The sequence below is a fragment of the Macrotis lagotis genome, chromosome 1 (genome assembly GCF_037893015.1).
Source record: "Macrotis lagotis isolate mMagLag1 chromosome 1, bilby.v1.9.chrom.fasta, whole genome shotgun sequence".
Classification (NCBI taxonomy): domain Eukaryota; kingdom Metazoa; phylum Chordata; class Mammalia; order Peramelemorphia; family Peramelidae; genus Macrotis; species Macrotis lagotis.
Window position 1 is genome coordinate 572236557 of NC_133658.1, and position 17586 is coordinate 572254142.

General features: G+C 38.0%; 1 protein-coding gene across 1 annotated transcript in view; it reads left to right on the forward strand.

The window, feature by feature from the left end:
* Positions 1-1222: 1222 nt before the first annotated feature.
* ARHGAP31 (Rho GTPase activating protein 31) overlaps positions 1223-17586 on the forward strand; it is a 191182-nt gene continuing 174818 nt past the window's right edge. Inside the window, exon 1 of the mRNA XM_074214579.1 lies at positions 1223-2028. Within this exon, the coding sequence (XP_074070680.1) occupies positions 1929-2028 (100 nt within the window). The 5' untranslated portion in view covers positions 1223-1928. The remainder of the gene's footprint in view (positions 2029-17586) is intronic.

Consider the following 17586-nt stretch of genomic DNA (forward strand, 5'->3'; position numbering starts at 1 on the left):
CAAAGACTTGGACACAACTGAACCCAGGACTGTTGTGAGGAGCAAATGAAATAATTGTAAAGCTCTGGGCACATAGAAAGCATTATATAAATGTTAGTGATTATTTTGCATTCTCTTTCAACTCTAAACCTGTGATTCTATGATCTCCTTTAATCATGACAGAAGTAGGTTTAGGAGAAAATATGATAGGCTCTATATCTGAGGTAGTGAGTTTGAGAAGTTAGCTGGGGGGGGGCATAGAGATACAAATCTACTAAAAGCAACTGGAAATTCAGATCTGGAAGAGAGGTTAGAATTAGAGATAAGATTTGAGCTTCATTCTTTAAGAATGAATGAGTAAAGGAAAGAGTTTACTAATTGCATTGAGCATTCTTTTGCAATTTGCTAAGGAATGCGGATTCTAAGAAAAATGAGTCAGTGCCTGCCCTCAGAGAGATAGCATTCTATCTAGAGGGCTAGGTGGTTAGAGAAGAGTGTTTTGGTATGGAAATCACTGATTTGGTTAAAGAGAGGAGCCTTTGGGGCGGTAAGTAGAAGAGTCCTTTCCAAAAGCAAAGATAAGGTTGTTTGTTTCCTGATCCCAGATAAAGTTATTACCTCTGGGGTGTGTGGTGAGGAATACCTATCTTGGCAGAAGATGGCAGAGGTGAAGCACGCTTGGGGACATGATACTGAAGCTATAGGAATGGAGGATAGTGTCAAGAAAATGTAGTCAAATGAGAGGAGAGAGCTAAGGACAGAACTCGGGGCTCTTCAAGTCTTTAGGAACATTTGTTCCCATCGCTATTGTTGACATTTGCTTAGGAGAAAAGGGGAGGGACATGTCACTCCCCAAAAAAGTGTCAAAAAAAAAAAGACAACAGTTCCAAAATACCAGAGAACTTTTGGGGAAGTCCTATCGTCTACCTCCTGGCCCTAAAGTAAACGGCCACCTCCTCTTCCACTCTTCAAAGACAAGACTTGTGCCACAGGAAGCCTGGGCTCGGAGCTGCTGCAGGCCTATTAGAAGAGCAGCGATTTCCTTTCAAACAGCCCAGTTATCTATAGACTCCACCGAGCCCGTCCTCTCCCCCACCCCTTTACTCCTCAACCCACCCACCTACTTCCTCCCACTCCACACACACACACACACACACACACACACACACTTGCTGAGAGGGCTGCCAAAAATTTCCACCCTCTGCGCCCACCCCCACCTCCCTAGCTGACTTCCTTCCAGCATTTCCTGAGCTGGATGATCCTAGGATTTGTAAGACAGGAAAAAAAGGAAAGAGTGAGGGCGGTCGAGAGAGACAGGATGCTTGTTTTTCATTTGACCAAAGCGGTCTGAAGGCAAGAGCCGGGGCCTAAGAAAGCGAGCTGCCCTGCGGACTGTGCCCAAGCTCCCTCTGCACCGCTGGCAGGTTGGCTAGCGCCGGGCCCCCTCCGTTAGAGCCCCCTCCTTCTCTGGGCATATGCAGTCGGGGAGGGGGTGAGGAAGGCGGTGAGGGAAGGAGACCGCTCCCCTTCCCTCCAAAGCAGAGGAAAAACACCAGAAGACCCAGCAGGAGGCTGTGAAAGTCCCTGGGACTCCAGCAAGGAAGTGACACTCCCAACATAACATCTACTTCAGCTGCCAAGTCCGAAGCGGGGCCCTCCTCCACCCACTGCTTCCCTTTGATGCGAGCTCTGGAGGTCGGGCTATGCTCTCTCCGCTGCGCCCTCCCCCTCCCCCAGCCCAAGAGGGGCTGAGCTGAGCCGGCCCGGGGCCGCTTTCATGTGGGAGCCTCTGGTCCGGAGCCCTCCTCTGCTCCGCGCCCGATGTGACCCTCCCGAGCCCTGCTCCAGGCGCTGATCCGAGGAGGAGAATCCATCTTCAGCCCGCTGCCAAGGCGGAGGGGGAGGGAGGGAGGGACCAGGAGGGGGGTGAGCCTCTTTGGGACTAACTCATGAAGAACAAGGGTGCAAAACAGAAGTTGAAACGAAAGGGTGCTACCGGTGCATTTGGTTGTGATCTGACGGAATATCTGGAGACCTCGGGCCAGGATGGTAATGTACTCTTTGCCAGTTCTATTCTTTTTATGGTTGCTTTCTATTTTTTATTTTCAGGGAGGGAGAGGGGCAACAGATCCTGCCAGGGTGGGCTGGGTGCAGGTCTCCCTCTGAAGGTTGCTGGGAGCGTCAGGAATTGCGCCCCTGGGACTCTTCAGGGGATCCGCTATCTGGACTGTCACCCTGCTCTGCCCGGTCGGAAGGGGCTGGCTGTCCGCGGAAGCTGCCGCTCCTCAGCGCGGGCTCCTTGGTGATGGGGGCTGACCGGGGGACAGTGAACTCCCGAGGACTGACCCCAGGCTGGGATGCTGGCACACTGCGCCGAGAAAGACCAGTGGACAGCCGGACGCATGGGTTGGCGGGGTACGCATGGGTTGGCGGGTGAAGGCTTGGCTGCCTTCAGAGTAGAGCAACCTGGAATGTGTGTGTGTGTGTGGGGGGGGGGGGTTCAATAGGCCGCCCATCTGCCCTTTTAAGAGTAGACTGGAAGGGAGTGTGTGTGAGAGAGTGTGAGTGTGAGTGTGTGTGTGAGGGGGGTGTTCCTCACTGGGGGAGTGGTTGTACTAACATTTTCTGCATTTCTGAACAGATGCCAGATTTACACTACTACCTCGCTTCCCATCCCCATCCTCCCCACCCCTCACTCCATACCTCCTCCTGGGCTTTCAGATTAGCATATGGTGTGTCAGACAAGGGGAGTGTTGTAAAAAGGTCAAAGGGCTTTGGCTTGAAAATAGTTTGGGATGTGTAAAAGAAACAGAGAACATTTATGTTTTCGAGGTTGCAGAGAACGAAAAGGGGGCCCAGTGGGGTAGAAAAAATTTAAAGATTCATTGCCAAAAGAAAAAAAAAGCGCCAAACAGTGTAACAGTAATGTATAGTATTTTAGGTTAGAACGTAAATTATGGGAAAAGTCAGAAAAGTAAGTGTTAAGGTTTCTCTTGTAAGATTAACTGTCCCCCGGTGCCCCCACCCCCACTAATTTACAGGTCACAATTGAGCTTTTACTGGAGAAATAGTTTGATTTGAATGTACGTTAAAATTATAGCAAAAAAGGAACGTTTGAATGGGATCTTGCAGTGCATCAATAGCATGGGGACTATTACTGGAATATTAAGGGTTATCTTGAAACACTTCAGCATTCATTGTCTGCCACAAGTGCAGAAAACTTGCTTTAACTTTTTTAAAAAAATGTTTAGGTAGTAAATCACCTAGCTATTTGCATCCTTGTAATGTATATAAAAAAAATTCTTTCACTTCATAATAAGGACACTGAGACTGGGTTTGCCTAATCACATGGCTACTAAGTTTCACAGATAGGATCTGAACCCAGGTCTTACCTGACTATAATTCTTGCACTCTGTTCACTGCTCTGGGCTATTATCTTCCCAGGTGGGACTTATATTATTTAAGCAAACAATCATTAAACTAGAACTTATTGAAGCAACAAAGAATGAATCAGTCATAAAAAAATCCTTGACTTTAAATTACAAAGTGGTTAGTACTCTGGATCAATCTTTTTTATTTTTTGTAATACTCTGAAGACCGGTATATGAGTTGAGATAAATGTGGATAGAATCTCCTTTGAAGATGAGAAAGCATTTTTTAAAAAATAATATTTTAGGGGGGCGGCTAGATGGCACAGTATGGGGGCAGCTAGGTGGTACAGTGGATAGAGCACTGGCCTTGGAGTCAGGAGTACCTGGGTTCAAATCCAACCTCAGACACTTAATAATTACCTAGCTGTGTGGCCTTGGGCAAGCCACTTAACCCCATTGCCTTGAAAAAAAAATATTTTTATTTTTCTCAATTACAATTAAAAACAATTTTCAACATCGATTTTTAAAATTTTTGAGTTCTGTATTTTCTCTATCCCTGAGACAGTATGTAATTTGCTAGAGTATACATGTGAAATCAGGGCAGGAGAAAGCATTAACTATGTATTGGTTGTACTAGATTTAGGTCAACAAACATGTATTAAGTGCCTATTACATGTCTGCTATTGTCACACTTAGATACCTTTTCTGCCCTCCCAATTTCTCAAGTGCATTCAAAGTTCAAGTTCATATGTAAAAAAGCATGCCTTTGAAAACCCACCTTTAGGCTCCTTGTTTATTTGTTTACTTTCTCCTTCCAAAGGGAGCTGAGAATTACTAGGAAAAGGGGGTGGGGGATCTACTTGTCAGCTCTATTCCAAATATCATAGAAATATAGAACTGGAAAAGACTAAACTATATGGCCTTAAGGTCAAGTCATTTGACCTAATGAGAGGGTTTAAGTAAAATAGTCTCTTTTAGCTCAAAAAATTCTAGTATTTCTATTATTCTAAGCTATCAATCAACAAGTATTTATTAAGCATATATTATGATACAATCACTCTGCTGAGTTATAGGGGTACAACACTGAAATGTAGGCTCTCAAATTTACATATACATCTATAAATATAATTTACATATACATTTACATATACATCTATAAATAGATATACATTTATATATATTTATATATATTATAAATATATAAAATATAGATAAGAAGTGAATTTTTAATAGGAGAGTGAGGGAATCTGAAAAGACTTCATATAGAAGGGGAAATCTAGGCATTCGACTAGGGAGGTGTATTTCCAGAATGGGTGATGGTCCATGGAAAGGCATAGAAAAGAAATTGAATTTGTATGTGGAGAACAGTTAAAAAAAAATCAGATAAATTTAAAGTGAAAGTTCCTGAAAAGGAATTGTGTGCAATAAAATTATAAAGGTAGATTGGGACCAGGTTGTGAAGGGCTTTAAATTGTATTTGTATCTGCAGCACTTAAAAAAAGTAATTTGCATATATAACTTTTTCATTCATTCATGTAAATTCTAGAGTATGGAGTTTATATTTGATCCTCTGGTAATAGGGAACCACTGTTGTTAGAGTAGAGAAATAATATGATCAGACCCATGTTTTAAGACTATCTTCCTGTGGGGGGGTGGGGGGGCAGGGAGAATGGGGTGGGAATTATGGATTGGAGTGATAAGAGGCTTTAGGCAGGAATAATAAATAGGAAATAAAATGCCTTAGTACAGGAAAGAGGTGGAATCTGAACTAAGGTGGTAGCTGTGTGAGTGGAGAGAAGGGGACCAGAGCTAAAGATATGATCTAGGTAGAAATAATGTTCAGCTACTCAATAGAAATGGGAGAGAATGGAGAATAAGGATGATGAGGAGAAGGATAAAGGAGAAAAATAACCAAAAGAGCCTAAGAGGTAGGCTCATTGAATTCAGAAGGGAAGATAAAGGAGTTGGATTTGGGCTTATGAATTTTGAGGTCCATACTGCCCAAAATCTCCAATAGCTTTGAATGATGAAGAGGAACTGGAGGTTAGGAGAGATACATAAATCTGAGAATCATTTGTATAGAAGTTATAATTTAACCCTTGAGAGTTGATAAGATCACCTAGAGAGAATACTGAGAGGAGAGGAAGTCCCAGGACAAGAGCCTTGCAGAACACCTACAATTTAGTATAGTTATTTTGCATGTAGTCTGTCTCATTAGAATATTAGAATATGAACTCAAGAGCAAGTACCTTTTTTTGGGTGGGGACACTTAGTATCTCAGGCATTTACACAGGGATCTTGTCTAAAAGGCAAGATGTATATGGTGGAAATATATGGCATCAGTAGAACTAAGTTGAATTGCAGACTCTTACTTTCTTGATCTGTGATCTTCCATAAATCATTTTATTGCCCTGTATTTCTCATCTGCAAAATGGAGATAATAGTAGAATTTTGAAACTTAAGTCTAGTTCAATTCCCTAATTTTTCAAATGAGGACTTTGAGTCTAAGAAGAACAAAATGATTTCCCCAAGATCTTATAGCAAATTATTAGGAAAGTTGGGCCTTGAAACTAGTTCTCTACATCACACACACACACACACACACACACACAGCCAGACATCTCTTGTCTTTCAGAATTATTATAAAAATCAAATCTAATAATTTATGTAAAGTCCTCATAGCCATAAAGTATCACACAAATGTTAACTGTTATTAATCAGATAAAGAAATCTAGAAAGGAAATATGATGGAATGGATGGAGAGCTAGTTTTAAAGTAAGGAAGACTGGATTTAAATGAGAGGCAGCAGGTTATAGTGAGTAGAAAGCTAACTTCAAAGGCAGTTTGGGATTCTGGGAGAGTAACAATGTCTCCATGCTCTAAGCAACTCTCTTAAGATGAAAAGCAGTGGAAAAGGTACTCTTGTATGGTAGGGGAGTTAAAGCATACAGCAATTCCCTATTCAGGGAAATTGTAAGTACACTTCCTACCTTGAACCACTCACTCACTTAATCCATCTCTGCTCCCTCGGCAGCTAACTCTCTAAGCTTTTAAGGCCCAGAACAATTGCCTGACTGCATTGATATAGGAAAATACTGCACCAATGAAATCAGTGATCCAGTTGGAAAAAATTTTTGTTAAATTAAACTCTTATTCTGCTGATTCAGTACCATATAGAAGTGATCTGTTTTCTCAAGTCATGTTGATCAGTTCTGGAAGTTGAAAAAAACTGGAATGCAGTCAGGTTCAATTTGGAAAAGCTCATTACTAGAGTTGGGGAACCAAGTAAATTAGTTTATATGGCAATAGCACTTATGAAACCACCAACCAATTTCAAAAGGGGAAGTGGAAGGAATCCCTTTCGAGATGAAACCACAGATTTTCTAAGAAATGATGAAGTAAACTGAGGCAAAGATGATCTAAATAATGAGATCACAGAGCCAGGATTAGAACTCAAATTCAGTTTCTCTCCCTCAGCATTTGTCAAATTAGTGACCTAATTTTTAAAGTTATGAACAGATAATTGATAGCAGATCCATTGATGTGATCAAAAAATTCATGTTCTAAGACAAGAGCGAAAACTGAATACACATATGTAAGAGCTTTGTAATTTAAGAAAAATTGACCCCTAAGCTATCCATGTAATGACTGGCATAGTCATAATTTTTCAGCATGATAGTTATACCTGAAATTCACAGAAATCACTGTAATTTTGATAGAACTCTGGACATGGGAATTTTGAAGGCAATGTGAATGAACATAAAGAGAGCACTAGATTTGGAACCAGAAAATATGAGTTCTGATCTCCCCCCCCCCCCACTAGCTAACTATGTGTTCTTAGTACAAGCAAGTCATTCCCCCCTGGGCCTCAGTTTCCTCATCTATAAAGTGAGGAGGTTGGACTTGGAGAAAAAAATGACATCCTTCTTAGCTCCCAATTTATGAACTTAAGATTTCAGGCAAGAAAGAGAATTATGTAGGGTTAGGGGTGGAGAACAGGAAGTCTCTAGAGAGGAAGAAAGCTTCAACAAGTTCTATTATCTTTGAATAAAGTTTTCCCAGAGGAAGTTTTTAGGATTTAGAATTAAAGGGACTTTATAGATGTAGATCTCATCCAAACTCTCAATTTACAGAGGAAAGAGACCAAGAGAGGTAAAATGACTCCAAATTCAAGGTTTCTCATAAACACATTGCCTTGCCAAGCTACTCCAGGTGAGGGCCCTCCATCAGTCACAGACTAATTTGGAGCTGTGAAAGGCATTAACGAATGGAGGAAAGAAAGAAAAATTATTTATTAAACTTTTACCATATGCTAGACAATGTATTAAGCACAAGGAAACAAACAGAAAGATGAGTTTGTCCCTGCCTTCCTCTATTTCAATAGAAAGAGGTAAAACTAGAAGAGGAGAAGAGGATGGGGGAGAGGGGAAAATTTACCAAATATTTGAGTGCCTGTTGTTATATTCTAGATCTCATAATAGATTAAAAAAAAAGAAAAACTCCAAACAAACCTAGATACAGTCCTTGCCCTGAAGCTAATGGCATCCAAGGCAGAGTTCACATACTTCCTTTTCTTAGGGCCACCTTAGTTTATCTGTAGTGGTACTTTGAGGTTGTGGGTGGGCCCTTCTGGAGTTGTGTCCTCAGACACATTTGTCTTTAAGCTTAATTCCAAATGGCACATTTCTTCATTTCCCTCCCTTTAACCCTTTCTTCCCTATCAGAAGAGACCTCAGGAGGCCATCCAGACCATCCCCCTCAAATTGAGGCAGAGGGACATTAAAGAGGCTTGCCTAGGGTCAAAAATTTGAAAAAGTCTTCTTACCTTAAAGTCTAGTGCCAAAATCCTATATGACACTACCTCTTTTTTAGTGGGGGGGAGCGTTTTGGAGTGGGGTATTTCTTTTCACGTCTTCCCATTTCTTTCTTTTTTTGTGAGGGTGGCATTGTTTCTTTTCCTTTAGTTTTGGAATATGGATTTGTCCCACATTAGCAGACTCATGTGAGAATTTGCTGCAGAAAATGATGTGAATCTTTGGGGGGAAGTACTTGGGTTAGTGATTCACTAACTCTCTCTTACCTCTTCCTTTTGAGTCATTTATTCTAAGCCTTCCTTTGGGGTTTAGATATATTAGATTGTCTGGAATCATTTGACTAACAGAAGGCATATTGAGAAACCTTTTAAAAAATCCATCCTGGTTACTCTTCCCCTTTTTGTCTGGAATAGGGAATCTCTGAACTCTCCTAAAAGGCCTGTTTTATTTCACTGAGCCCCCTGACAAAGAACTTATGAGGTCAAATTGCTCTGGTACTATTCCTATATAGTCCAGATACCAATGCTGCACTTGGTGGACAGTTATGATTATTCCTTTCAGAACATAACCTCAGATGGTTTCATTAAGAGGTATGAACAGTGGTTAATTAACCCTGTTATTGCTGAAGATATTATTTTCTCCTAGAATACATTATACCATAAATCTGGATTTAATTTTGAAAATGAAGCTCAAAATAGTAACCAAAAAAACCCCAAAAATGTTCATTCCAAAGGTAGTTTTCCAGAGCTATGGAAATCATACATTCCCTGTCTTAAGGAATCAAGATAAGGAAACAGCAGAGTTTTTTATTTCAAAGGGATCTTTTAGTCCAGCTGATAAATTGACTAACACCTCTGTAGCTTCTAAAGCAAATCTCTAAAACTAACTCATTCCTATGTATACTTGGAAAGCATTCAGAATTCCTTGGTGAACTAGACCTTCATTTTTCAAGATCTTCATAAACTCTGAAGGAGGCTGTGAAGTTGAAATGGAAATTCTCAAGTTCTATGTACAGTTTAGTTGAAGAGACTTTTTAAAAATACCAAAATGGGGTGGGGAAGGGCAGAAAAGAAGGAACAGAACTTAACAGAAATCATCAGAAGATACATTTTTTTTATTAAGATTCAGATTTAAAATTTAAGGAAGTAGAATAAAAATTATCAAGATTTTTTCACTTTTTAAAGGAGAGGGACACTATCTTAAACTTTTTATTTATCTCAGTATCTAGTACATACAACACTTTACATATTGTAGCTCTCAATAGCTAGTTGTTGACTAGATGAATTGAATGACCAGTTGTTTTCAAGTGTACAAATTCTAAATTCCTGAAAAGTCTCAGAAGGTGATAATATTCTATAATATTCTTGAATCACAGGCCCAAAGGATCAGTAGAGTGTAATGAAATTCAGCCATGACAAACTCAGGCACTTCAGAATCTAGTCTCCTCCTATCCTGTTTATTTCATTTTCCCCTCTACCTACCACTTGCTCTTAATCTCTCATTTTTTCTTTCCCTTTTTCTCCCTTTCTTCCTCTTCTTAACTGGGAATAGTAAAATAGTAAAAAATATATTTTACTATGTTTCTGGTTAGATGAGGTGAACATTTTATTCCATGTTGCCTAAATACAAAACAGCAAATAGGATTAATTTCATATATATATATATATGTATGTATGTATGTATGTATGTAGGTGTGTATATATGCATATATATACATATATATATATATATATATATATATATATATAAATTACCAAGGAAGAGCAAAGATTCAAAAAGTTTTTATATATAAATGTCACCTGTATTTTTTGTCGTCCTAGAGCTGTGGCTTTTCTACAGTTAAATTTGGAGAATTAATCTGGTCAGTTCACTAGCAAGTATTAAGTATCAGACACAGAGCTAAGCACTGGGGATGGAGTGAAAGGCAGAAACAGCCCCTGCCCTCAAGAAGCCTATCATCTAATGAAGTGAAAAAACAGTATATATAGGTACAAATAGAATAGCTGGAAGGCAGAGGGCTCTAGCTATTTGACGAAGGAAAGGAGGAGGAATGAGAAAGACTTCTTACAGAAAACGACATTTGATCTATCTTGAAGGAAGACTGCATGCAGAAATGAGAAGCAAGAGGGATGGAGTCATTTTTAAAAATTCATTATGGGGAAAGACACATAGCTGAGGACCAGTTAGTTGGTCACTCTCTTGGGAAGGAAATCTAATTCATCAGTGAAATTGAAAGCTCCAATTCAGACAGAGGTGTGAAAATCTTGGGACTTAATAAATGAGAAATCCAGGTTGATCTGATAAAAACTTGTAAGGATTTGAAGACTGGAAAAAAAGATTCAGGGGCAGATAACAATGGTCTAAATAAAGGGTTGCGATAACCATGAGGGATAAAAAATAGTTTGTGTGTATAATAACTTGGACTTTTCTGTCCCTTTTGCATCTAATTAGTTGCCCCATCAGGTTGGTTCCCTCTGATCCTAAGACTAAATCAATATAATTCAGAGTCTCTGGGTCTGTAGCACATTCTTTCTCTCATCTCTGTATTTTTACATATGCTTTCTTTCCCCTGTGCTCAGAAATACTCCATTCTCTTTGCCCCTTGGAATCCTTTCCAAGCTTCTCTCAAATATTGCTTCCTAAAATGACACCTTTCTTGTCCTTTCTCCCTCCCCCAAGCTTCCAGTGCTTCTCTGCACTTTGAGTTTGACTTGTATTTACTTTGTATATTTTGTTTATCCTTGTTGTGTACATGTTGCCTCTTTCAGACACTACCCACTCCTTGAGAACAAAGTCCTTCATTTTTGTCTTTGAATCTTCGGTGCCTAGTAAGTACTGGAGTGCTTACTAAGTAAACAATAATTACTAAGCAAGAAAAAAAAATAAGCATATATTACTAAGTAATAAATTTTTGGATAGATTGACTGGATCAGGCTATAGAAATAACTTTTTTTCTCACCTGTCTTTCATAGCTAAGTATCACTTCCTACAGGAAGCCATCTGATCCTCTTAGCTATGTGATTTCTCCCTTCTACAATCATTCCTCTTACTGTTTAAACCCTTCCTAGGCAGTGAGGTGAATAATGAAAAAAGCCCTGGACTTTCAAGTTCAGATTCAGACATTGCTAGCTATGTAACGTGGGCAAGTCACTTAACCCTGTTTGCCTCAGTTTCCTCATCTGTAAAATGAGATAGAGAAACCATCCCATCTCTTTGCCAAGAAAATTTCAAATGGGGTTATGAAGAGTGACACAACTGAAACAACACAAGCAGCGTCCTTTTCAGCATCTCTGCTGCCATTGTCCTCTTTTTACAAAATGAGGAAATCGAAGCTGTGATAAGTTAAGTAACTTATATGATCAGAGGTGAAGTTTGATGCCAAATACATACAAGCATTTAAACATATCCTGGTCTTATTTCCCTTTACAAGACTTTTTAAACTTTTGGAGGACAAGGGCTATGTCTAACTGGTCTTTGAATCCAACACAGCAAATAATGGAATGTATTACATGTTAAAACATTAATAAATGTTAATTAGTTATATGCTTGCATACATGAATGAGCAAATGACTGAATCATTAAAGAAACAAAAGGGTCCAGGCTCTGAATTCCAAGAGAATCTTTTATACTCATAACTAAATCATAATAGCCAAAAGTTGCCTAAGTAGAACCTTAACAGGCCTGGGGAAATTTCTGGAACCTCTCTCTTTCAATACAGAGGGTACCCCCAGGAGTTTTGCTAGCTAGGCAAACCTTGATTGTAGCTGCTCCAAGTCTTCAAGTTTGAGCATATAGAGTCAGTTAAGTTTTAACATTTTTATTTTCTTTAACAAAACTGCTTTATATGAGCCAATAAGGTATTTCTTCTCAAAACACTAAATTTGCTTTTCATCTATTTTCATTTAGCTCCACCCTACTTACCAGTCTGTTCCCTTATTCTCATCAAAACAAAACCTCCTTTACAATCAATGCTTCCTTTACCCTTTCCTGTTTCCTAGGTACAAAGTTTATAGTCTGCAACTATGGAGAAATATGATTTTGGGGACTTTGGGAAGACTCCCTCATTCAAAACAAAATTCTTTTCCTAATGATACCTGATATTACATAAATTCAGGGACAAAGATTTTTATTCCACTATAAGATAATATAGGCCTTAGTCTAGTGTTCTAATGTCCCTGGGAGTAGACTTCCAGAGGACTCAGGTACTCACTAATTTTCCCTTTTCTGAATTCCATCACATATGGTCTGTCCCACAAAATTTAATTATAAGATATTTTGTAGTATTCTCTGATGGCTTCATCTAAAAGTTTTATCTTCCCAATTTAATTATCAACTTTTTGCAGGAAAAAGTATCATATTTTATTCATTATTTACCATAAGCCCCTACCATGATACTGGGCCCATAGGTAAATGGTCAATATCTTCTTATTGATTGGTCTCTGCTGTTCCAGATAGATGATAGGTTTTTAAGGCAGCTGCAAATATTTCATATGGAGTCTAAAATGGTCCTGGAGACTCACTCATGGAAACTTTCATTTCAAGTCTGGAGAAATCACAATACGATACAATCTATTTAAATCACTAAAGGGATTTATGGTTATTCTAGGACAAAAATAGAAACCAGGTCCAGAGTTTAGGTGTGAAACTCCCAGAGCCATTGAATATTTGATTAGATCAGTTGAGCCAGAGTTCAATAATTCTTTTATAATTAATATTTTATTTGTTTTTCAATTATATACAATAGTAGTTTCTACCTATCATTTTTGTAAGGTTTTGAATTTTACAATTTTTCTCCCACCCTCCCTTCCCTCCCCATCCCCGGACAGAAGGTGATCTGATCATCTTTACATTGTTTCCATGCTATCTATGCATTGATCAAAAGTGACTATGTTGAGAGAGAAATCATATACTTGAGGAGAAAATATAATATTAGAGATAGCTAAATTATGTAGTACATAAGACACTTTCTAAAATAGGTTTTTTGCAAGGCAAATGGGGTTAAGTGACTTGCCCAAGGCCACATAGCTAGGTAATTATTAAGTGTCTGAGGCATAAGACACTTTAAAAAAAAATTAAAGGTAATAGACTTTGCTTAAACTCCACAGTTCTTTCTCTGGATACAGTTGGTATTCTCCATCACAGGTACTCTAAAATTGTCCCTGATTGCTGCACTGATGGAATTAGTGAGTCCATCAAGGTTGATCATCACCCCCATATTGCTGTTAGGGTGTACAATGTTCTTCTGGTTCTGCTCATCTTGCTCAGCATCAGTTCTTGTCTTTCCAGGTTTCTCTGAAATCTCATCCCTCTTGGTTTCTAATGGAACAATAGTGTTCCATCATATACATATATCACAATTTGTTCAGCCATTCCCCATTTGATGGACATTCACTTTATTTCTAATTCTTTGCTACCACAAACAGGGCTGCTATGAATATTTTTGTACAAGTGATATTTTTACCCTTTTTCATGATCTCTTCAGGCAGAGTTCAACAACTCAACATTTACTAGCTCTTAGAGGTAAGTCACTTTGTTTTTGTTGTTGACTCTTGTCCAGGTACAGTACCTATAAGAAGAGCTTGCTTTTTGTTGTTGAATCATTTCAGTTGTGTCCAACTCTTCATGGCTCTATATGGGGGTTTGCCATTTCCTTCTCCAACTCATTTTTACAGATTGGGAACTAAGGCAAACAGCATTAAATGACTTGCCCAGTCACACAACAGGTTAAATTTGAACTCAGGTCCTTCGGACCATTGTAACCCATTTAGTTGCTCTAAGGCACTTTTTTAGATCTTGATATTTCCGGGGGGCGGTGGGGGGGGGATGTTGGTGGAAGAAAGCAAACCCTTCAACAACAACACAAACCAATTCCTACCCTCAAGGATTTTACTGCATTGAAGTTCCTCCTTGGTTTGAATCATTTTCTTACACTCTATTAGGAAAAATAGAATTCCTGGAGTCATGGAACAGGATGTCATATGTTCTGATGCAGGCCTGGCTGATGTATGTCAGGCCATTTATACTACTCCCATGGACTGATGAAAACACCTGAATGATTTTATTAAACTATCCCATTACACCTTTGCTGGGTGATGGAATGTGACACCATCGACCTGCCTACTTCAGATTTGAAACTGATAACGCTTATTATCAGGAGAGGAGGATTCTAAAGAGGGCACTTTGCTAATAGCAACAGCAAGGATGAACAAATTTAAGGACTCTGCAAAAGGACAAATAAGAAAGAATTAAGTAGTAAATAGAGAAGGAAATGGCTAGAAATATAATAGTCTTCTTAAAATGACAGTATACCTGTTTTTCAAGAGCAAGGGACTTCATTTGAAATGGGGATTAAAAGTTAGTCAACTCAGAAATAAATTTACAGATTTTCAAATGGATTTTTAGCACATATCCATGATGTTTTTCTCTTTCTTTTCTAGAATCTTTCCCTGTTTCTAATCAGAGACATTCTTCTAAAGTGCTTTGAACTTAGGTGGAATTTTCACATGGGAAACAGCTGAGAGAGAGAGAACAGTAGAACTATCACTCTGAATGGGAAATACTTTAAAAAAAATCAATAAAATAATAATATTAGAAACATCTGGCAATGTGGTTGAACCAGGTACTAGTAGAATAAGCAGCCAGAAGCAGTAAGGAAGGCACAATAACAAGAGGGCCAGATTTGGAGTGAGGAGAGACTACGGTTTGAATTCTGCCTCTGACACTTATTAGTTGTGTCATAATGAGCCAATCACTAATTGTCTGAGACTCAGCTTTTTCATCTGTAAAAATAAGGATAAGAATACCTGTAGTAGTTGCTTTGCCAGGTTTGTGAGGAGGATCAAATGAGAGAATGTATGTAAAATTCCTTGCAAACCCAATATTGATATATCAATGTCAGTTGTAATTGTGAACTAGGTATAAGATTGGAGACAGGAAGTTGGCAACCCAGAACCATATTTCTCTATTAGTAGCATCCCTTGATTCTAGGTCCAAAAGAAATACTGGAGATATTTCAGTCTTACTCATTTTAAAGATGAGGAATATGAGCTCTAGTACTATGTTTTATCCAAGGCCATATAGCTAATGAAAGAGACAGGTCCAAAACCCAATCATAGTCCAAAATTCAATGTTTATCATAGCATACCACACTGCAATAGTCTGATTTAGATTTTATTAATCCAAAAAATGATATCCCCAAGGGAAGCTCCTGAAGCAATAATATTTAAAATGTAATTCTATAACATTTATATAATTCTTTATTGTGTTTTCCATGATACATCAATAACAATAGAATATACATGGATATATAAATGTATATGATTATTGTGGATAATATAATGATTATTGAAATAGGGCTTTAACATTTGTTAAGAAGTCTTAGTGCCAATCTTCAAAATGTACTAAGACTTTTTCTGTATATTATTTTGTTTGGTCTTTACAACACACCTTGAGGTAGATACTTTATTATTACCATTGCACAGATGAGAAAATTGAGGTAGACAGAGATTAAGTGATTTACTCTGGGATCATACATCTGATGCCGGATTCAAATTCAGGTCTTCAGACTTACAAATCCAGTACCTTTTCTGATATACCAGCTAGATGTCTTAGGTAAGGAATGAAGATAAATTCAAAAGAAGAAATCACAAACTATCAGGAACCATAAAGGATCATAACTATATAACTGGAAAGGACCCCAGAAACCAACTGGTCTAATACCCTCATTTTATAGATATAGAAACCAAAATCCAGAAGTTAAATGATTTGCTAAAATCCCAAGTCTCAAAGGTGAAATTTGAATCCAGATCTTTGATTCCAGAGGATATGATAGATTCCAAATCACTAATTTTCATCTCAGTCTAATTGGTAACAGTGCAAAAGACAAAAATAGTACTTGTTGGAGGGGTTGTGTAAATATAGGCATATTAATAATGCATTATTACTGAAGATGTGAATGATATAACCATTCTTGAAAGTTTTTTGTAAGTTTTTTACTAGAAAAGTCACTAAATTGTGCATAACTTTTGACCCATAAAATATTTTTAGTGACTTGTATAGACAAAAGAAAGAATGGAAAAGTCCATGTAAAAGAGCTATGGATTTGAGGTTAGGAAGACTGAATTTTATTTCTGGTTTTTGCTAGTTATGTGACTGTAACAAAGTCATTCCCTTATCACCTCATGCCTGAATTACTGCAATAGCTGCAAGTGGGTCTCCTGCTTCAAGTCTTTCTTCATTCTTATCCATTTTCCACTCAGTTACTAAAATGATTTTTTCTGGAAATTTAGATATGGCCAAATATGGCCTCCAAGGTCAAATAAAAAAATGTTCTATTTGACCTTCAAAATCCTTTATATCCTTTATGAGTACCTTACTCATAATCTTATGCCTTACTCCCTACCATACTCCTTACTTCCCTACTCCCTAAAAGTAAATATTCTATACAGTGACACTGGTCTCCTAGTTGAAATAACTAAGATATTTGCCACTTTCCTCTCAAGGTATTTTCTCTGGCTGTCTTCCTTGCTTGGAACACTCTCCTTCTCATCCTCCCTTTAACTTCCTTTAAATCCATTAAAATTCACCTCTTCAATCCCTTTTAATTCTGGTGCCTTCCCTTTGTTAATTACCTCTTTTTATCATGTATATATCTTGCTCTCTGTAAATTTGTTTCTATATTGTTTCACCCATTAGATTATAAGCTGTTTGAGATCTGGGGTTGTCATTTGCCTCTTTTTGTATCCTCATCACTTAGCATAGTATATCACACATAAATGATTAATGTCTTTTGAATGATTAAAAACAGTTCTGAAAATCAATTTAGTTTTGTTTTGTTTTTGCAAGGCAAATGTGGTTAAGTGGCTTGCCCAAGGCCACACAGAGAATCAATTTAGAAAACATACAAATCATTTTGTGAACTTTATGACAATAAATGTTAGCTATTACTATTATTATCACTGCTTGATTGTTACAAGGTAAGTTTCTGTAGGGAGCAGGCTAAAGGAATGAATAGAAAGTGAAAATGATATAAAAAGACATGTCAATCAATTCATCAATTAGCAAACATTTATTAAATGCCTCTTATGTGCCAGGGACTCCTGGATGTTAGGGATACAAGCAAAAAAGAATGAAACAATTCAATTTGGCGTAAAACATGTTTTATATGAAACAATATACATATATGAATATATACCCATTCAACATTTACCAATATGTACTGGAGAAAGGAAGGTCTCTAAGAACTATGGTTGACTCTTTTGTGTTGAACTTAAAGATGTATAGAATGGTAAAGCTTTCAGGTTTTTATTTGCATGCTTGGAGAAAACAGTTAAATTTATGAGATTCAGGTCTATTTATGGTCTATTGAACAGACACATAGACTTTTTTTTAAAACCATTCTTCCCTTTACTTCCAGCTTTTAA